Here is a 22124-nt window from a genome sequence, read left to right as displayed (position 1 = left end):
CATGTTTTGTCCTTGTTTGTTTTAGTCATCTATTCATAGCTTAGCTGTTCAGTAGATTAATACAATAGATGTTCAGAGAGGAGTTGGTGTTCCTTCAAAAGATGTTGAAAGTTCGCTTGGCTTTTTTTTCCCAGTTAAATTGATACCGATACTTGTTTGTGGGGTATTTTTCAGTAAACAGGAAGCTATAGCAGGTGATGGTCTTTATTACCCATTCTTCCTGCTGAGTGTCGCTAAGATGGAAATCAATGGTTTCCTATAGCAAACTGGAGCATTCAAAAATGTAGAGCTTTGTCCTATTCCTTTCCATTGTGAATTACGAAGATTTCTTCAAACTCCTCCCCATCTGAGAACACGACAGGCTCCAGTAGTTTTAGAGTGTATTAGGATATAGAGGATTCATACTAAAAATGTGTTTTGGTACGTCTTTGTTTTCTTTCGTTTCTAATTCGGGTATCGGAGCTCTCAAGAACACTCTTGACACACTGTAGTGTGCTTTTGCTTGTTTTGAGCAAGCCTGAGCTTTGGTAGGCTAGACACTCCCTAGCATTTTGACATGTTTTTCTAATATACAAAATTTGAACCCTCATCTCATAAGTAAGATTTAGGTTTGCTTGAGCAAATAATTATTTTTAGTGTGTCACAGCCAGCCGGCCACCTGTACAGATTATTTTGTTTTGTTCCCGTGAGAATGGGTTTTTTGGATCTCAGCAGCTCTCTGCCTTGGCAAAACTGGGAAGCGGAGTCTTTGTGTGACTATTCTGTCCCCCCTGTCCTGTTCCGTCCCCCCTGCCCCCCCAAAAAAAATTAAAATTATGAATTACATATTTCACTCTTGAGTTTTAAGACACAAAGGGAGTGGTTGACCTGAACTAAATAAATAAATCCAAGTTTAAAGTCGAATCTGAGGCTTGAATGGCAACAGAATGTTAATAAAAAGATAAAAGTATGATCTGATGCTGGAATATTTAGAAATTCTGAGAGGTGCCAGCCCTCATTGAAATTCACCCATAAAACTTATTGAAGACTAAATTCAGTGAAGTACTTGCAGACACTTTCTGCAATACATATTTTCTTTTTTTTTATCCAAGGCAGCATCAGGTGAGCCAAAAGTCCACTCTTCAGGACTTCAGGCCTCCTTATCTGCCACAGCATGATCCGTTATTTACTGTTCTTTCAGGGTGAAACGTTAAAAGGATTTGAATGGAGTTAAATGTCCAAGCCCATTCAGTTGTGTGCTTAATCAGATTCTGGGTGGTTCAGGTGCAGGAGATCACGTTTCCTTTTTATTCTGCTTTTGACTTCATTGAAAATATTTGCTGTCCTTAAGTAATAGGGTCTAACTGCAGAATGTGTTCCCAAATTAATTTTGTCAAATTTTTGTCTATATACACCTTGTTTTAGTAGGTAGAGACGTTATGTGTTTTTAAAATGGAATCAAATTTTTTGCAATTTAAGCTGAACATCACAAATAAAAAGGAAAACTTCTTGCGTTGCCACTCTTTTCATCTATAGCCGAATATATATATATGAAAAGTGTTCACAGGAAATCTCTGTTGAACTGAACGGAATGTGCTACCAGCGTTAGAGATGTTGGGTAGCTGTTAGTTGCTCCTACGTCGTTTGACAAGGAGAGCGGTAGGGTGGCCTCACTGGAAATGTCGGCCGTTCCTAACGGAGCATCCCTTCCTCCCTGTCTGCAACCGGGCATCAGAGGAAATTGTCAGCCCGGGCTTTGAAAGTGCACAGCTGCACGCGTGTGTTAACTGCCCAGATGTTCCTCGTAATTATGTTTAGTATATTTTGATTACGTGTACAGAAAGATGACATAATATATAAACTGTTATTTAGCCTGAGAACTTGCATACTACTTCTCCTACAGTCTCTCTGTGTTGGTAAGGTGTATGTTATTTCAATTAAGAGGCTATATACCCTGAGGAGGATCATGCTGAGTTAAGATCTTGGTCCTGAAATATTGAGAGATGACCTATGACTGCCCTAGAAGTGTGTGTGTGTTTCTTTTAAATCCTCTCCATCTTCTTAAAACAACCCCACCTAACCTGAAAGAAATGCAGACTATTCCTGTTGCGCCTACGTCAAGCCAGAGCTCCCTGTGTGGAGAAGCAGATTCTGCTTTGCTATGTCTTCTTCTGCAATGAATAGTTGGGTTTTCTCCGTGAAAGGCTGTGCTCATAGGCTACTTGTTCCAAATCTAGAACTGAACGCTATTCCCAGCAAAAATGTTAACATTTGACAGAGATCTAACTTGATTTATAGGTTACGCCTGCTCTGCCACTCATTCCTGATGAGATTCTAACAATGTGGTGGGGAGGTGGAAGAGCAACACAGAGCCGTTAGCATATTCTCCTGCTCCCCTGCCTGGTTTTGGGGTTGGTTTGGGGGGTTTTTTGGGGGGTGGGGGCGTGGGAGAGTGTTGGCAACATAAAAAAGCAAAAGATTTGTGGGAAACAGGAATATGGAATATTCCAAGGTATCTTTGACTCATTCTTGAAACTAGCTATCTGAAGAAACCCACAATTATTTGTCTTTATTCATTTAGTGTTTTGAGAGTTAAGGCAAAAAACCATAAAAGGAATAATTTCAGAAAAGAGTTATTTTGAAAATTTAAAATTGAGTGTTTCTTGAATACTGACTTCAGAGTCCTCAGGATGTAAAGGTAAGGTTTGCAAAGGTTCCTAAAGAAAAAGGGAGATTTGCCCTGTGTACAGCTGAGTTCATGTATAAACTAGTGTGCTTATTTTGAAGTGCAGTGGTACTTAGAAATATGGTAGCCCTAAATCTTCAATTCAGTTTTGCATTAAGACTAACAACTTTAAAGTAGTAGTTACTCCAAGGGTTGAATTGACTGTAAAATGTAGGAAAAATGTCCTTAATCAAGAGATCTAATGTAATTCTTTTTCAAACTAAATTGTTGTTCTCTATTCTTTTAGGGTATAAAGCCAGCAAGCTTTGAGAAAGTTACTGATCCTGAAATTAAGGAGATAATTGGGGAGTGCATTTGCAAAAATAAAGAAGAAAGGTTTGTTTCAAGTAATCAAGCTTTGTATTAAATAATACGTATGCAGGGATTTCAAAGCTGTCTGTGGATTTTTGTTCTGGCCTCTGGGTGTCCCCTGTGCAGGAGAAAATGCAGAATGGAAATACAAATACAAATATAAATGATTGTCTGCTTTCCTGCCATATAATGTCAGGATAATTGAATAAATGCCATTGTTGTGTCTCTCAACCTCTCAGCTTCAAAGAATAAGGTCAGAAAGCATTGTTGTGGACATGCGAGCTAGTGTGTTCTAGCACATTCTGGCATAGTTGTCCGTAAAAATCTCACTCCGGAGGCTCTGCATGGAGCATTGAGTGTGGTGGGGGTCGACCACGAATGTGACACGGTAGATTGGCCACAAGCTGCTATAGCAGCTTCCATTGACTCAGTAGCCTCTGGATATGGAGACAAATTGTGCCTTGTTTGCAGCTTTGGTTTTAAAACCTAATCTTCTTATGTGGCCTCTCCTAGATGAGTGTGTCTACTGTTCAGTATTGCATAACTTTCACAAATACAGTTTTTAGGGACCTCAACTGCCTACCTAGAGGGAGCCTCTTTTTTTTAGTACTCTTTAAGCTCAGATGCTCAAGAGAAGTTGAGCAAAGCTATAATCTGCATTTCTGTACATGCTTATGGTGTATGAACATTGCTGAAGCTTTGTGAAATAGGAAACGTTGTTTTTTTCAGCAGTTATCAGTAGCACTGGAAATACCATGCTAAGAACACAAATTTGTTGTGGATGAACACCAAACATACTGTCAATGTTTTTGCCTTTAATGGCAGTTTCTTGTCACAAACCTCTTTGAAATTGCTTAAGACCTGCAGTATTTGAATATTCTTTATATCCATTGCAGATACGAAATTAAAGATTTATTAAGCCATGCCTTTTTTGCTGAAGATACTGGGGTAAGAGTGGAACTTGCAGAAGAAGACCATGGTAGGAAATCCTCTATTGCCTTAAGACTCTGGGTAGAAGATCCTAAGAAACTGAAAGGAAAACCCAAAGATAATGGAGCCATTGAGTTTACTTTTGATCTGGAGAAGGAAACTCCTGATGATGTTGCACAAGAAATGGTAAAATAAACTTCTCCTGACAAAAACGTGTATATATGTATAAAGTAGTGCATAAATCTCAAAGGACAGCAGGAACAAGTCTGGTAAAGTAACTTCCACTTAAACCATTCCAGGTGTCTCGTTTAAGCAGTTTGCATTGATTTTCAAATGAATGCTGCAAGAAAGGGGTAAACAGGAAAGAGCTAATAACTGAAAAATATTGTTTACCAAGTATGAAAACAGATGCCTGAAATGGCATTTCAAATACTTTAGGGACCATGGAGGTCTCTTCTACTTCTATATTTTGAAAACTTTTGCCAGTTTTTGTTAGCTGTTGAATGTCTTTAAATTTGGAATCTGTTTAGTTACAGACAGCAGCTTGAAATAAGTTAGAGTTCAAAAGTTCAATCACAAAATAGTCTGCACTGAATTCTTCCAAACACTTCTTTCCATCTTTTCTGTCGGTGTTACTTAAGAGGAACGTAGATGAGGAAAGGCTGGGTCAGCCACTCTATCACCAAACAGAAATAGGAAACTAGATTCAAGCCCACTGCACAGAGTTAGGAATAAGCTTTGGATTTTTTAACAGATAAGTTTAACTCGGTGGATTTCTGTATCTTCATAACTTGTGGGGTTTTGTTAGAAAAACTATCTTGTGTTCCAGTTTCACTACATAGTCCTTGAACTCATATTTTAATGATGTCTTTACTGCAGTTGTTTAGGTTTTCTAACGTCATGGAGACATAGCATCAGTAAGCACTGAGTCAAGGGTCTGAATTTTCTTGTGCTTGCAGAAATGTTCCTATTATAATCTAAATCCCAAGGGATCCCATTTAATGATGTTGTCATCACCACTCCTGTTCTGCTTAGGAGGCACTCGTTTTGGTAACGTTGCCTTACTATGCTTGGACTCATCACCATGTACTCCAAATTTAGTGGGAGAAATTCTGGCTCCTCTGTCATCTTGTTGTTAGTTTGCAGTAGGTCCAATATTTTTTGAGCAATGTATTGTTACAGAACTCATTTAATTTAAAAGTTGCTCTGGTACAATTACTTGCTGTTATATTTTGCATTTAAATATTTATGGAAATATTTGGAATTTTGAAGTTCTGTAGGTTACTTGGCCCATAGCTGTGATATTTTGTTTTGAAGAGGAAATAATTCTCATAAAAAGTATATTTAAAGGGATCACTCCCAAACTACTGTGACACTATACCCTTTCCCAAATAATTTTAAAACTTGTGTTTTACTATTACATTAACAGTTACCGAAGTGACTGCATATGAAATGCTTTCAAACTTGAGGCTGTTGGGGGGGTGGGCAAAGGGGGACATTTATTCCTAAATGTCTTTTCCTAGCCCTTATGAATTGTGGAACAGCAAAGCCATGTGCTTTCATGAATTTGTGTTGCTTTATGTGCTGTGGAAGAGAAGAATGCAGGAGACCTTTTGAGTACAGGGAATTATTTATCATTATTGATGGGTTTTCAGTAGTCAGGCGATCCAGCCTGTCCAGACAATGTGGGCAAAAGGAACTTGAAACGTTCTGATGGGTTTGCAACCTGAAGTTACCTTTCACAACCAGTGGGTACTGTAAAATAGCATGTCTTCATTAAACTTTAACCATTCTCTATATAGAGATGTAAGAGTAAGAATTGTTTAAAAAAATTGTTAATGTGACAGGTTTTCAGTGCCTTCCCATTAAGCTTTGTCATGAAGAATCTACTGGGCATGTTAGTTAATACCATACAAGGTTCTCTGGACCTGTGTGGCGGTTCTCTCGAGTAACTCCCTTCTGTTGTTAGCATTTGCTGCATCATCACTTCGGGAATGTCAGTAATGTCTGAGGGCATGGGTATCTTCCACTGCCTATATCCATCTGCAGCTGTATTTTAAGCTGCTTTGCACCTATTAATTTTAAACAGTGAAAATCTAAGCTGTAAAACTGTCTCGTGTTTGGGCAAGAACAAATAAGTAGGACCTCTAGATTTCCTCCATGTATGTAAGTGCTTCCAAATCTGTAGAGTATGCATGTGAAGAATGTAGGGAGAGCAGGCAAATCTGTGGAAGGTCATTATTAAACTAAAATTCATACCCTATGCTGTAGGAGATTATACAAACAAATAGCACAAAGATGAATTTGCATTTTATCTGTTGAGCAGTTGAATTCTGAGAAAGCCTGGTCCCCTTTTCAGTCAAATGTTGACTCAATGATAGGCTTTTTCTTTATAAAAGTTAATCAATACTGATTGAATTTACCATTTAAGAGAAGTTAATTTGAGACAAAATTCCATTAACATCTTTTCCTTCATGACCTGCTGTGATATCAAGCACAGCAATTTGGGAAACTGTGTGCACTGGAAAGGTTAAGGCAACAAATTCTGATTCAGGGGTAGTATGGTTTACTCCAGTTGCATTGTTCAAAGACCATTTTTCAAAGATTTTTTTTCCTCTTTTGACTATTCTGTTAGTCTTTCAAAAAAAAAAAAAGAACCCATCTGCAGTTAAACTTGCTCTCTTCTTCTCAATGGACGTTAACTGGTGAATAAATTGACCCGGTCTATGTTCAGGTCCTAGAAATCACATATTGTCGTTTTAAAATGCATTAGGGATAGAAGTTTTCTTCAAAGAAACCCATCAAGCTCTTGAGTTCCTGTTCTTGTGGGGAATAAATATGTAATTCATGTTATTTCAACCTGATGTTTTCTCTGTTAGGAAGAGATTCGAGTAATAGGCGTGTGTGCACACGTGTGCATGCACATCTGTGCACACATAATCTTGCTAAGTTTGTGCCTCCTCTGTAGATTGACTCTGGATTTTTTCATGAAAATGATCTCAAGATAGTTGCGAAGTCAATACGTGACAGAGTAGCATTAATACTATGGAGAAGAGAGAGAATTTGGCCTAGGATGCAGTCAGAGGAACGTCGGGACTCTGAATGTCTGGAGAAGTTGAAGACGCCGCATGCGCAGCAGGTCCAGGTCACCTACCTTTCTCACACTGGTCACCATGTCCTGTCAGAGTCGGAGGAGCCTGAGGCGGACCAGCATCCCTTCCAGCAAAACCTGCCCACCAGCGTCACATCTGTTGCGTGTAAGTCTCATGTTGGTTTTGCGTGCACATGGTGATGAATGTCCGAGGGCAAAAATCAACGGTAGTCTGAGCTCAGCGGTGAGGTGAGCTGCTGTGCATGTCTTTGCACAGTAGCTCAAAGAACACAAGCGTCTCACACAGATGCATAGCAATTTTGAAAGAAAGTTTCAAGAAAAACTATTATATAGAGGTAGCTCCTCCTTCAGTAGCAATAAACACAGAAAACATAGTATATTTGTAAGTGGAAAAGCAAGGAGACCTGATGCTAGACATAAAAACTACATGTTTTCTGTGCCAGGTGGTGGGATCAACACTAAGTTTGTGTGAAACACAATTTCAGAGCCTGTAGAAGTTGAATTGGCACCAAACTGGTCAGAGCGACTGGTGGCTTTTTCAAATGATGTTGGCAATGTGGAGATGTTTATTCAAAAGCAGACCTCGCCAAAACCAAAGCGTTGCAGTTTCTTGTGTTTTGCGAGTTACTCTTGATGGCTTGCATGAAGTTTTTTGTGAAGCTGTGCAAAGGTCTACAGCAGAAAAAAACCAAACATCTCTGAATGTTACATGAAGTAATTCAAGATTTCCCTGTTTTGTGGGAAGTATCAGCTGTGGTTTTGGTCACGCACGTTGGGAGCACCAGACCTTGTGTGTTGACACCAATTACTATTGGGGTCCTTAGGTCACGATGCAGTGCCCTCGCTGTTCCTCCAGGCTCTCTCTTTTGGCCTGAGCTCCTGGCCTTGAAGCAAGGGGGTTCTTTGATCTTCGATATGGCAGGTCAGAGGAGGTGGTTGCTCTCATTCATCCAGGCCCTGGTAGCTACAAGCTGATGCTCTGCCAACTCTTTACGTTCAGCTGGGGGCTGATGCAAGAGTGATCACTGGGCTATTTCAAGCCAGGTGGATTTACATCTCCTGTTTGAATTCCAAGCACTGATTTTGGTCTAGCTCTGAATAAGAAACTACCTGGCTTTGCTTGCAGAGCTTGTTTCTTCGTTTTGTTTCTGAGCATCAGACTTACCTCCAGCAAACAGCAAGGCATGAGGAAGTAGTGTTTTTATTTCCCTAAAGTAACTTGTCCCTGTGTGTGTCCCCTAAAATCAACCTTTGTTACAGAGTCAAGCTCTGGTATTGAAATCTTAATCTAGTTATACTTTTAAACTTTGAAGGAAAAGTTGCCGGACACTTTTAGCTTGGAAGATTTGAAGTTTTATGAGAGTTCTTTTTTTTTTCTAGCCAGTTTTTCTGATAAAATCTGATGTACGTATTTTGCTACTAAACTATTATCATAATGTTTCCGTTTTAGTGTGCTGAACTTCTATGTAAGCACATTTAAATTAAAGATGCATTATCTTTAGCAGAGAGACAGCTGCTGCTTTTAAGTCAGGTATTGTAGAAATTGCTATACAGAGGTCTGCTTTGAATACTAAAGTAACCAAGCATGCCTCTACAAGAAAACAAACCTTTACAAGATATGAGAAATGGCCATATTTGCATAACACTCAGAATATTGCAGTATTTACAAAGCTTTTTTTCTGAAGCTAAATTGATCTCATTTCTTTTTTTTGGATCAAATACTTATTTTATGCTATCTAATTCCTTTGAGAAACACCATAATTATGACTCTCTTTGTTTCCAGTGGTACAATGAGGCTACTTGTGCTTCCCATGGTTCTGCTGGATAAGAGTTGGCAGAATTTTATACTAAATATAAACCCCCCAGTTTATTTCCTAGTCCTCCTCAACTTTTGGAAATAACCAATACTTGGTATTATTTTACAATTCGCTATCAGATGTCTTTGAACATTTTCTTAGTGATGTTAGGCCCAAGACCTCTCTAAATTACTGTTCTACCAATTCATATCATAATCTGAGGTAAAATGTAAAAATTAATAACTTAATGTGTGTAATGCACGTTGTTCTATAAAAATCTGAGACTGACTCACAGCTTTTACTTTAGCACTCTACTGTCATACTCTTTTTTTTTTTTTTTCCCTTTCCTTTGAGGTCTTAAATACTTGTTTGTAATAAAATGGAAGTGTGTATGCGGCAGAAATCCCTGCTGCCTTAGAGTAGGGCTGTGTTGACTCTTTTTAGAAATGAGCTGAATAAATATAGAGGGGAGTTTAATTTTGCAGGGGGGAAAAAAACCCCACAGCTGGGAGAACAGTTTGTGAGTACTGAGGAGAAATGTCATCTCTGGTGCTATTAGAAAATAATTTGTTATTTAAAAGCCAAATAAGTAAAACCTTATTTGGAATATGGAAAAAAAGAGAAGATGGAAAGTGTCAGAAAAAGAAATAGCATTTAAACTTAGCTGTAATTTAATCCTTTTTTTGGTAACTGTATTACAGTTTTCTCTCAGTTTTGAGTCTTAAATCTCAGTTACAAGCTATTTGTCTCTTGGATACTTACAGCTACGGTCTTGATTGTCTCATTTCACTTCTCAAATGAAGAAAACAGTAGCTTATGCTCAAGAAGAACTGGGCACCTGTACTTTACAGGCTTCAAAAGTCGTGAAAAGACATTTTTAAATCAGTAATAATACTCAATAGTACAGTTAAAAGATTTATTTCCATTTGAGAAAAGATATGACGCTTGCCCAGTACCCATAGCTGTGCAGTTCTGCAGGTTAGCTGGGCAAACGCTCTGCATGAGAAACTGTCAGAGCTCTGACTGGTACTCCTAAGTCATTGCAAACCTGCAAATTATTTTGTTATCTCTTCCTCATCTTGAGGTATTGCTATATACTCAAGTAGGGAATGATTTGCTGAACTAATAAAGCGTACAATATAAAGAATTTTGTAATTTTCAGTGCTACTAAAAAAAAGGTGTTAAAGTCAGTGCGTCCCCAGGAGATGTAACTCTAAAAGACTCCATGATCTGCTGTGAACATTACAATTGGGGTTTCCTTTCCTTTCATCCTACAAAATCTATAGATGTCTGCAATTCTTAATGTCAACCTTATGCCCTTTAATGGAAATATCAATGTGCCTAAAATATCATAGTGCACAGAAATCCCTGGGGATGGTTTTTGGCTTAAGAGAAGCAGTACGTGTCTTTTGTAGAAAATAACATTTGCGTTGTATAATTTATTTATATAATGGAAAGGGCTAGGCTAGTAAAAATGCTAATTACGTAAACTAATGTTGACCTTGCTCTAAAATAATTACTTGAACGTTTGGAGTTGTTGAGCTTTTAATAAAAAACATTGTTCTTTCAGCTGACAGCACATTTGATAGTGGCCAGGGGTCCACTGTTTATTCAGACTCCCAAAGCAGCCAGCAAAGTGTCATCTACTCGTCTCTGCCTGATCCAGGACCTCCTGCTATCCAGCGGGTGTATAGCCCTCCTCTGAGCGAGAGCCAGGCTGTGCCCCACAGCCTTCAGCAGCTGGGGCACTACCAGCAGCCCTCAGGAGTAAGTCTAAAGCTTTTCAAAATCGTTTTGTATCCTGGATCATACTTAATGGCTCATTTATACTCTTGTTTTCAGTAGGTGTGGATTCCAGGGCTTGCTTCATATATTCCTCACTCAGCTCTACCAATGGTGACTTGCTTAGTAATACGTTTCTAGTCGATCTGAAATGTGCGCTTACTAGATGGTGTCTGGCTAGCTAAATTTGCCGTTCTGAAGAAATGCTTCAGTGGCAGCTTTCATGCTTGCAGTAAAAAAAGCTTCCTATCAATCCGTTGTCACTGAACTACATCAGTACCTTTGCAATTATTAGTTTTAAACTCATGCACGTATTTGAGAACTGGTTTGTTTGGTTTTGTTCACTGTCAGTATAGCCACACATTATTGTTCCTTCATTTGATCAGGAGCCTCTTGGGCCTGATGTTTCTTCCAGTTGCGACAAAGGTCACACATCCAGTTACTGCCTTTCTGGCTCTGGGTTTGGATTTAATCTCGCACAGAGACGGCGATGTACATCCATTACCGGGGCTCCAAAACCAGGCACTGCTAGCCCAGTCAGACATTCACGCTTGCTCCCGTTTTCATGCCGTTATGACCTTGACCAAAAGCAGTTAATGGAACTACTGGTGCAAGAACACACGCATGGGAGTGAACGTAAATCTTCAGGTGCTTCCAGTGAGAGGCCCAACATGAGTGCCTTGTGTCCTTCAGAAGCTGTGGCAGCACCGTGTTCCAGTTGCAGCCCGCACCTATTACACGCGGCAGGCAGCGCTCGCGCTGCTCATCGCCGCCACAGTGACCCCGTCGTGGCTCTGACTCCAAACCCAAGGTCCCTTCCCCAAGAACCGGGAGAGGAAAACGCCTATCTGCAGACTAGAGAAGAGGCAGCAGGCGCATCACCTCTGCTGGCGCTGGGAACCTCTGCACACCCTCCGGAGCTAATGGTTCCTCACCAGCCTCGTCAGATGTGCCTAGCCTCTTTATTTCTGTCCGGCCAAGATCAAAACCTGTCAGAAGTCTTGACGCCTGTTGAAAATGCTCACTCCCCAGGTAGCCAACTCCCAGAAGACTCGGCGTCTCAACCTCTCCTGCAAATCAGCAGGCCATGGGGCAGAAGTTTAGACCTGCCTCTGTTACACGAATCTTTACAATACATAATTAGTCAAAAGACCAGCTCTTCTCCCATGAGATCTGCAAGAGTTGCAGAAAACGTTCTGCCTTCCGAATCCTGCACTGGTGGAGAAGCCAGCGTGCCTGGATGGTCCCAGCCCTGTTGTAAAGCGTGTGCTGGCAAAGCACCGCTGGCAGAGAGCAAGCTGGTGACTGCAGCTACCCTGAGCAGTGGAAGCAACCTGCCTAGTAAAAATGATAGTAACGATATGGTAGGTTAATTATTGGGTTTTTTGTTTCATCCTATTTGAGAAGAAAAAACAAAATCCAGGACCAATGTTTTATTTCCTGCCTGATCCAGATTTACCCTATGTACTTGGGAAACACATAATTTTCCCTGGTTTTACCTTATATTTTCCAAAATGCCTGCAAGAAATTATGAACTGTACTTTGTGAATGCATTGAAACATGACTCCACTTACCTGAAGGAAAAAAATTCATCCTTGGCATCTGTAGCCAGCTCCTTCCACTGTGGAAAGCACCTTTCCTACGTGCGTACACCTCCTGGGATGCATCCTTCCTCGTTTCTTGTTCACCTGAGGCACTACCTTAACAACTCTAAATATAACACTCAAAAGGCACATCTTGAGCAGAATTTTTTTTATTAAATTGAGCTGTGCAGCATACTCTTTTAGACGACACTCATAATTCCATTGATAGGTTTCAGTAATTTTAACCTAAATGCATTACTTTTTTTCGTGATTGAGGGTTTGGCAAGATAATAACCTTTATTCACGAGCAAAATATTCTCATAGCCTTTTTTTTTTCTGATGGAGTTTCCATGTTTTTTTCTTCCTGCGATAACCGAGGTAAAAAGTTCCAAGGTTTGAAAATCTCAAGAAACACAGGAAACAGAAGTCTGACTGAAAACTTTCTGTTTTCCAAGAAAAAAAAAATCACTGTATGTATCTGGAAGATTATTTATCAAGATAACAAGCACATAACTGGAGCTGTAGTAGGTTTTTTTTGGCTTATGAGCCTCAGTCTGGCATACTGTTTATTTTTAATGTATCTGCTTTGTTTGAGCTGAAGTTTTAGAGAACTGCTGCTGTTACCAACCTTATCTGAATTTCTTTTCGTTTTTTTTTGTTTTCACTTCCACTGTGGTTTTAATTTGTTTCTCATTTCTCTATTTGTTTTCTTGGCATCCATTTCAAGTAAATTACCTGCTTTTTTGGAAGATAAAGATTCTTTATGAAATTTATAAAAATCTTGGTGAAGATAAATTTCTTTTTCACCCAGTTAACAGCTTGTTGCTGTTGGTATAGCCTCACTGTGTGTGTGCTTTCAGTGGTTTTACTGGTCTGCACGCTTGCTTCCAGAAAGAAATGCAATGCAGTTTGGTTGTCTTATTGGGACTTTGCCGACTTTTTTCCACATGTTTAGATTAAGTAACTGTCCTTTCCTTGCGGATAACTTTCCGTATTTTTTTTTCCCTTCTGTGTTGTACGAGGTACCCAGTAGACCATTCCCTTGCAGTTGTGTTCTTGGTGAACAGTTGCAGAGACTCCTAACGTGAGGGTGACTCTTCTCTAAAGCAGTGCTCTCTCCTGCAGCCTGGCCTCCCCGCCGTTCCGGCTGCGCCCGCGGTGCTGTCCCAGCGGCCCCAGCACTACCAGGAGCCGGTGATGCCGTTCCCCGTCGTCCAGCCCACCACCGTCGCCTCCCTGCAGCTGGGGCAGCCGCAGCCAGTGCTGGCCAGCCAGCAGGTGAGTGCTTGGCTGCTGCCAAGGAGCGCTTTTCTCATCCCGTTCCTTGCCCTTGCTCACTCCAACCCATGCCTGTAGCAAGTTTGAGGTGTTTGGAACTATTGAACTGCAGCTGGAGAGACTTAGGGATGGGGCAAAGGGCGTTGGGTTTAAGGGATGGGAGAGTGATGGGCTTGAGGACAATTGTTGTGCGATACCTTGGAACGTCTTGATGTAGCTTAAGACTTCTCTTCCATTGTGGCTTAACAGCATTGGCTTGAAGCCTTGCCTTGATTTCAACGTACTATCTTGGTCCCTAGAAATCAAATAGTTTTTTATTAATTTTGTGTTATTATTTGGCAGCTTCTTTCTAGCCTGAAAGGTTAGAAAGAGACCCTCTTGCCTGGTGTCAGTTGTCTTTAAATCCTTGGCAATGCTGCTTTTTGACTTGTGCACGTGTGTTAAATATAGTTCAATACAGGCATCCAGCCAGTAGCTTTATCTTCCAAGAGAAGACTCTGACTCTCTCTGAATTGTCTCCAAATAGTGATTCTTTGTGCATTTTAAATTACCAAACTCCCCCCAAAACCTGTGTTCCTTAAAGGTATTTACAAAGCACCTCTTTCAAGCAGCTGAGGGGCAGCGGCGAAGGCTGTGGTCGCTCCCTGTGCCTCTGCACGAGGTGCAGCCTGTAAGGAATGCAGCCACAGACCCGTGCGACGTGGTAACTCATGGCTCGCTTCTGTGATTCTGCCAAAAGCTTGGCTTCCCTTGGTAGAAACTGGTGACGGGGTTGGGGAGTGTCTGTATACTTTGTGGCTGGCATGTATGATACCTCTCCAAACCTTTTTAGTTATCAACGTTTACCTCGCAGGTTGCTTTTTTTTAACATGCTCTATTCTTCTGAAAGCATCAGTGTAAGAACAATGTAATTTGGCTCCTTGAAAAACATGTGCTTATGTGAAGTTTTGTCATAGATCAGGTTTTTTTCTAAAGGGCAGGGATATTCTCACGGTTCTCTCGGCCAGAAGTTTTACACTTACGCAAATTTAGGACCTCACTAGTTGCACAGATCTCTCTAGGGGCCTCTGGAGCTTTATGCTGACAGTTCAAAATCTGTTGTTTATTTTCCCCCATGAGTAAATGCTGGTTTGGAATAGGATATTTGCCCAACTTGCTCAATTTCTTTCACATGCCCTTTCCTCACAGCTTTGCTGTCTCTGGCAATAATTCTATCCCTGATAGTAAAAGGATTTAATAACTAGTCTGTTTTCTAATCTTTCCAGGAAGTCCAATAAAAGACTGACTTTTTAAAGTGTTGTTATTACAGAAATAGGTAAAATGATAAAGTTTCTGTGCAGAACTTCCCAGAGCACCTGTGTACCTCGGAGACAGAAGTATGTCTGGTGTTCCCAGAGTCTCCAGGCACGATGCTCTGAGCAGTGGCGATCTGCAGTCTATTGAGAATGAACAGTAGGGCAGGTCAACAAAAGAATGGGAAATCAGGGTGAGAAAATTCATCTGTCGAACAGAATGGAATGTATTGATCTCGTATGGTTATTCGCTGATGTCTCAGACACATGGGATCAATATTGCATCGCCTCATATTTTTTTCCAATTTGGGTGCATTTATAATGTTAAGGTTATAATGAGGCAAAGTTAGCATAATTCATTTGGATATTTTCCCCTCCCTGTGCCTCATCCAATTCACAAGCGTTTTGTGAAACACAAGTTGAATTGAAAATGGAGGCTTAAGGGAGCTGCTTAGTTCCATGAGCACCATTTTTCTGCTTTTAAGGCAGTGTCCTCTCGAATCGAAGGTGGGTTGAACAGCCTGTGTCAGCGTGCTCAATCCTCAGTTATCTGTGGGCAGCCTGTCTGAGCTGCAGATTAACCCAGCCCGGGATGCCGAGAAAGCAGAGCCGGCTCTGTGTGCTGGCAAGGTTTATTAGCTCCAGCCCAACGCCGTGCGAGTGTGACTGTTCTGCTCCTGAGGTCGGGTCAGGTCTGGCAGGAGTTTCCCGTGTTGCGGAGCTGAGGAGCCTGGTGGAGCAGAGCTCGTGCTGGGGGACAAGCGGGGGCTGCCCCAGTGCCTCAGGTGGGGTCCGTCTCAGCCGGTTTGCTCTGTCTCATCACCAGCGCCAGGCCAGCTCCTGCGGAGCTGCTTGTTTGCATCGGCACTGCCATTCCCCTGAGTTTGGGATTTTAATTGGGTAAATGCCCCTGCTTTCCCAAAGCCTGGAATGGCAGAAACTGCAATACAGAGCCACGTCGTTAGTTTTTTCCTTAATGTGGCAAGGTGAATACTCAGGCAGGACTAACACATGCTGAGGAGCTGAGCTGGTGCTGTGCAGAGTTACTCAATGCCGCCTCCAGCGTGTCTTGCGCTGCTTGTGGCATTTGGTGTATTCAGCCCCGGACACTCGATACCAGTCGCCAAACACTTTTTTTCACTGATCCTTGTATTGGAAACTTACCAGTCGTGGCTGAATTAGCTATTTAAGGGTGGATGGCATCTTGCTTCCTTGATGCATCTTCTACAGTTTTATTGTATTAATACCTAAAAACTCTGGTTGAAGACTCCTACTACTAAGAAAGTGCAGAGCAAAATATCACGATACTGATTTACAGTGGAAGTGGTGAAGATGAAAGATTATAATGCTTGGCGATTCATTTTACAGTTACCTTTTGACCATCGGGCATGATGTTAGGTTCTATGTGCCGCAGAGCCCGGGTGCAGCAGTCAGTCCTCTGGTCCCAAGTAGGTCAGTCCAGAGCCAGCGTGGTGCCTCCGTGCCAGGCTTCTGAAACAGAAGATTTTTTTTTTTAAAGTACTTTCAGCATTAATTAGAGGAACTGAAGGAGATACCCGTAGCATGGAAAACACAAACGTTTGTTACTGATTATTTGCAGCTTTAATGCAGCTTTTTATTTCTATTCTACTGTGTGAAATCTGGCAGGCCAGCGGAGCACTGTTTTCCCAGGAATGGTAAAACTGCTTTTTTGGCTGCCACATTGTTACTACAGCACCTCAGAAATACTGGGATCCAGCTTTTACTATAATTATTGTGTTTTAGTCATGTCTCGCGTAATAAGTGTTGCATATTCCAATGCCTGCTACATTATGAAGTCAGCTTTTGAATGCCAAGATTAGCTGGGTATAATCTGCATAGTAGGAATCTTTGAAGTTAGTAGGTGGGGATTTTACAGGGCCAAGTAGAACAATCTCTGGGATTTAAAGAGTCTGAGTCATTACAAATAACCTTTCCAAGACAGTTAGAACTTGTCTTTTCAGGTAACGTATCTTGCATTTAAATGCATTTTAAACATAGGCTCTTGTGCGGTGTTTAAATTAGGAGCGCCCTTCCCTTCTATAAACCGCCCCTGCTCCGAGCGACAGGTCTGTTCTGGCTGTGCAGCTTGAACTAGAGAAAGAAACAGGTGGCTGTGTCCGGTGAACTGGTTCTGCCATAATATACAGGCTATAACCTTCCTTTTTGTTTTTCTTTTCTTTCCTAGCAGCAACCCATATCACAGCAAGCTTCTCTGCAGCAGGTGCTTGCCAGCCAGCCAGTTTGCCCAATCCAGCCTGCAGCCCATCTGTTGCCCCAGTATCAGCCCCAGACCTCTCAGGTGGCAGCCAGCAGTACTCCACTAAAACCCCTTCAGATTTCAACTGTGCCGCAGCTTCCGCCGGTGGCCCCTTCCCAGGTAGTATCTTTGAAAACTGTGTGTGAATACGTCCATTTGAGTAAAGCTTTCCAGCTAATAATTAACATGATTTGCAGTTTTTGTGTGGCTATTTTGCGTGCATGCCAATTTAATTAGTCCATAAGAATATAGCTTTTTCCTAATTCCTGTATTTTTCTTTACTATTTGTTTTTGTTTGGTGAAGCAAAAATCTCCTTTGTGAGTAATCCTGTGTCATGCCTAGAGAATCCAGTTAATGGCAGTTACAAAATTGCAATAACTGCTCCCCCCCCCCCCCGTCCATGGCATACTCTCTTCCCCATCCCAGGCTTAAGAGCATGAGAAGTTGCCCATTTTTTTTTCTGTTTCTGAGCTCCTGACTTCACCACTTTCCCCGCCACCCAGCCGCCTCCCTCCCTAGCTCTCAGCCCTGTTTGTTTTCAGGAGCAGGGGCGGACTCTTTTCCTTGGCCGGGAAGGGTTTGTTGGTGCTGTTAGTGTGTTTGCTAGCGGCAGCCACCATGATGTGAAGCAGCTTGCGCCAAAGGGAAGAAGCAAGCTGCTTCCGTGATGACATGGTAGTTAGTCTGCTACGTCACTGGGAGGTTTTGATTGTAAAAAACCTTTTATGGGATCTTCTGTGCTGCCTGGATGGCAGCCAACCTGTTTAAAGACAAGGGTTTCAAATTGTCTTACTGAATTTTGCATGAAAGAGTTTTGCATTTTGTCTGGTCCAATTCCTTTTCATTTCTGTTAAAATGAAAGCAGCTTTTAATTAGTATGTTGCTTGAAGGCTTCAAGCTAGTGTTAGAAATAGTTTTAAGCTTCGAAGGTATAAAAATGTCCCCCAAAATGAAATTTTCTCTTTTGCTAATGATTTAAGCATAAATGGGGTTTTATTACTGTTTATAAACCTTGGGAAATGAATGGAAGTGATTAACAAACAGACATAATTATCATCATGGCACAGGTGATTTTTTTATGTACTTGTATGGCAAATGAAACTACTTTGTACCATCAGTGAAAGCACGTGCAATTTATGTGATATTATATTTTTTTCAGATTCCTCAGTTTCCTGTCATTCCTGCAATTACTCCTCTGGCAGGACTTGACAGCCTTCCTCCAAACCTCTCTGATATACCTGCTGCAAACGTGCCCCCCATACCTGCTCCTTCTCAGTATTTTGCTCCAGCCGTGATTTTGCCCAGCCTCCCCATGAACCCCACGCTGCCTATGGCACCGAGCTCCCCTGCCATCCCCATGCAGGCAGTCAATCTTCCTCATACAACCGTGGCTTCTTTGGTCTTGCCCTGCCAAACAATAGTGCCAAATATGTCGGCTGCTACGATACCATTGCTTGCTGTGGCTCCGCCGGGAGTGCCAGCGTTGCCACCGCATCACGGGGTGCCCCAGCTCCCCCAGCAGCAGATGTACCAGACCACCTTCCAGCAGATCATTCAGAGCGAAGCGCCCTCTCCCCATCACACGCAGAGCACGCAAGCAGTGTCCCAGCCGCAGCAACCTCCACCTCCTCAGTCACTTCAGCCAAGCATAATTCATCCTTCAGAACAGACTCTGGCTGCGCCTGGGGCTGGTCACCAGGTAATCCGCTGGGCGTGGGGCTGTCTCGATGCTGGACCGTAGGGTGGTTACGGAACGCAGGCGTTCCTGGGGCTCGCTCCGTTGTAAGCACGCACTGGGGAGGTTTTTTCCCTTGCTTTTAAGACGTTTTGTTAACTTCTGGACCTTGGTCCCCGAGGTGGTTGCTAGAGCTGTGAAGTCAGGTGGAGCAGGTGAGGTCTTAATCCAGGGACAGGGAATATCCAGGGGGTATAGGGAATAACCTAACGGGCTTTGGAAAAGGAGCAGACGAGCACTTTTTAAATTCCCTCTTCCTTCTCCCATCTCAAATATGAGAGAAGCATGAGCTGTCCTTCTCCTGTGAGAGGAGAAGAGGCAGAGCCATGACAGCGGCTGCACAGCCTTGCTGATGCCTTTGCTCCAGTCTGCGCGTGATGCATACGTAGGCTGTTGTACGCTCGTGGCAAAATATGGGCGAGCTGGCAGGAGCGAGCGAACCGATAGAGTTGTTTTGATGTAGAACTGCTTTAAAACAGTAAAGGGAAATGGCCATTCGATAACGACTCCAGAAAACTGCACAGAAGAGGTCTATCAGACAAGAATGAATTCTAGCTGCAGACCCTTTCCCCCTGAAAAGAAATTAAGCATAAAATGGAGCTTCTAATATTAGCACTATTTACAAGAGAACTGGTTCAGGACTTGTTGACAGTCTGTAAATACTTCTATTGCCACATCTGTGATGTGACAAAGTGAAACGCGGTCTGACCCAAGCAGGAGAGAGCACTAAATCTGTTAAGAATAGCATTCTTGAAAATCTGTGTTCTACTACATCACTCTGCACAACATATTGATTAAAATTCATAACATCCCATTTCAACCTGCCATATCATGGCATCTTCAAAGTAGTACGTCATTGTTTAATTTCTCTCTTCAGCCGTATATTTGGTACAGAAATATTGTTTGTGAAAATGTAGGCAACACGGAGCCCAAGACAGTTACCAGTGAGCTCATTAGCCATAGTGTTTCCCGTGGCTTTAGAGGGAATTGAATCAGGCCTGTTACACACAGCAGGCATGGCAAACGCTAAAACTGGAGAACTGATATTCCCAAACAGTCCTGACAGTCGTTATCTATCAACTATGTTTGGATGAATTGCGTAGTAATTTTTTTAGGATAATAACCAGCTGTTACAAACAAAATGGACAAGTGCAGAGGAATATTCCAAAATACATTGTTCTATGTTTTGAAGTACTTTTAATGGGGAGGTATTTCTGTAAATAAAGGCTTTCCAATGCACTGCTGTTTTGGCAGTTGATGTTTAGCGCCTCTGAGTTTAGTTTTGCCCAGGTAAATTATACGTTGAAACATTTTGTGAACTATTCTACTTATATAAGATTTAAAAAAAAAAAGTCACTGCTCTTCTGCACTGTACAGCACAGTTGCTATTCTAACAACCTCCATTTAGGCAGGCGTGTAACTGTTGTGTTGCAAAGCACACAGTGTCTTTATTTTTATCCACGTGAAAACCTGGAATAATAATTTTGGCTCATATCCAGAATCTGCAGAGAGCATGCTGTAACTAAATTGTGTGGCCTAGTTCTCATCTGAGTCTTGATATATTCTCCAGATAGCCTAAATCTCCAGGTGATGATACTTCAAAAAAGTAAAAATTAGGCAGAGTTTTACCTAGTACTAAAAAGGCTTTTTTCTTCCATATTTTCCTTTCTTTCCTTTTTCCTCTTCCCACAAGCTCAGTCCCCTTGGAAAAATACATGATGTACCTAAAAAGAGAACGTTCTGTTCTTAAATGTACAACTCAACAGAACTGTTATGCAGAATAACAGCATAGTCTCTAAGGTAGCTGGCATCTAATCGCATCGGTCCAGTTCCCACAAAGCACTTACGCACACGAGTTATTTTAAAGCACTGAAGAAATCCACCGATGTAAATGAAACTTCCGCTGTGTGCGTAACACAATGAAGCCTTTGCAGGATTGAGGCCTTGGTGCTTAGCACGTCAAGTGGGATCTTAAATGTTTAAACTAAATGGACAACAATGTCTTCCATAAGACACCGGTGTATATTCAGTAAAAAAGAGTTAATTGTGTGTTCTAGACCAGCTACTGGTTCTACATATAAAACAGATTTTTTAAAAAATCCTAATTTAGATTATGGGTAGAGTATATTTTTCTCTGCATGGACATTGTGGTATGCTCGTTGAAAGCAGCGCAAGCTATTCAGGACAACAAATTCATAATCTAAGATTTTAGTTTCTTAGCAAAATACGGCTTTGTTTCTACAAACTAAATAGCGCCTGAGCGATACACACATTGCCATAATTCTATAGGAAGAATCCTTAGATTTTTATTTGATCATTTCAAAGCAAGTTGAAACTCTTCAGTTACCTTTCCAAGCAGAGACCACACAAATACAGTCTCACTGCAGAAACGTAATCCTTCCGTGAACTCCGGTGGCTTTAGTACCTTGCCATGTAAGTCGCAAGCACTCTAAGCAGAGATTTGTTTTAATAGCTGTCTGTTGTGTTACAGCAGATTACTGGACACACTCAGTACGCTTTGGAAGCTGGAGCCCAGGTGCCTGTGCTGCCTGTGCAACCTTCGATAGTCATGTCACCGCCTTTGCAGTTGCAGCCTGAACTGTTGCCTCCCCGCGTCGCTCCAGAAGGCATTTCACAGATTCACGGCAGCCTTGCTACGGCTAGTCCGCCTGTCCCCATAGATCACTGTCTGCCTCTTCAGCCTTCTGGTCTGCTGCAGCTTCAGCCCGATCTTTCCCAGCCGCTGGGTCAGCAGCTCCCAGCTCCCTGCTCGGCTGTCCAGGCAGTCGCAGAGACATCTCAAGAGGTAGAGCCCTTTCCTCTGACGTAACTCACCAGCTTCACCCTTAACCTTCTTTCTTACTTCTTTGTGAAATAATGGGCTTACTTCACAAGGGAGATTATCCTGGCTCACCATATAGAGCCACTTGTCCTAGATGCTAGCAGCTCTGGGTCAGCAAAAAATTGGCTATTTCAAATGAAGCTGGAAACTGCATGTTGTACCTTGTGAAATGTCTCCTTCGAGTCATGAGGCAGCAGCACTGAGCACCTCTTTGTCCATAGCTGAGCACAAGCACAGAGCTAGAAATTACTTTAAGTGCTGTGGGTCAGTAAGAAGCTGTTCTGTAGAGTTTCATCCGTGTTTTGTCCAGTCTTGTTTTAAATGTCTCCGGCACTTGTGCACCTAACCATCGTTTGCCTTAAACTGTTTCATAGTCTGATTCTTCACTATGTAAAGGCTCTTCAATGCTCCTCAGCTTGAGCCTTATTCCCATTTCATTTAGCGTTGTATCCTCCTGTATTGCCTGAATTCTAGTCTAG

General features: G+C 41.8%; 1 protein-coding gene across 12 annotated transcripts in view; it reads left to right on the top strand.

The window, feature by feature from the left end:
• WNK2 (WNK lysine deficient protein kinase 2) overlaps positions 1-22124 on the top strand; it is a 121167-nt gene that overhangs the window by 56579 nt on the left and 42464 nt on the right. For 9 of the 12 annotated variants that reach the window (XM_072875796.1, XM_072875793.1, XM_072875788.1 and 6 more), the window contains exons 6-13: positions 2952-3040; positions 3913-4132; positions 6915-7203; positions 10425-10621; positions 13345-13497; positions 16996-17187; positions 18228-18767; positions 21295-21609. In XM_072875796.1, coding sequence (XP_072731897.1) covers positions 2952-3040; positions 3913-4132; positions 6915-7203; positions 10425-10621; positions 13345-13497; positions 16996-17187; positions 18228-18767; positions 21295-21609 — 1995 coding nt within the window. The remainder of the gene's footprint in view (positions 1-2951; positions 3041-3912; positions 4133-6914; positions 7204-10424; positions 10622-13344; positions 13498-16995; positions 17188-18227; positions 18768-21294; positions 21610-22124) is intronic. The other 3 variants (XM_072875787.1, XM_072875789.1, XM_072875794.1) reach the window with 2 other exon arrangements.

The sequence above is a fragment of the Ciconia boyciana genome, chromosome 11 (assembly GCF_034638445.1).
Source record: "Ciconia boyciana chromosome 11, ASM3463844v1, whole genome shotgun sequence".
In the NCBI taxonomy this organism is placed as follows: Eukaryota; Metazoa; Chordata; class Aves; order Ciconiiformes; family Ciconiidae; genus Ciconia; species Ciconia boyciana.
This window is presented reverse-complemented; position numbering and strand designations above follow the sequence as displayed.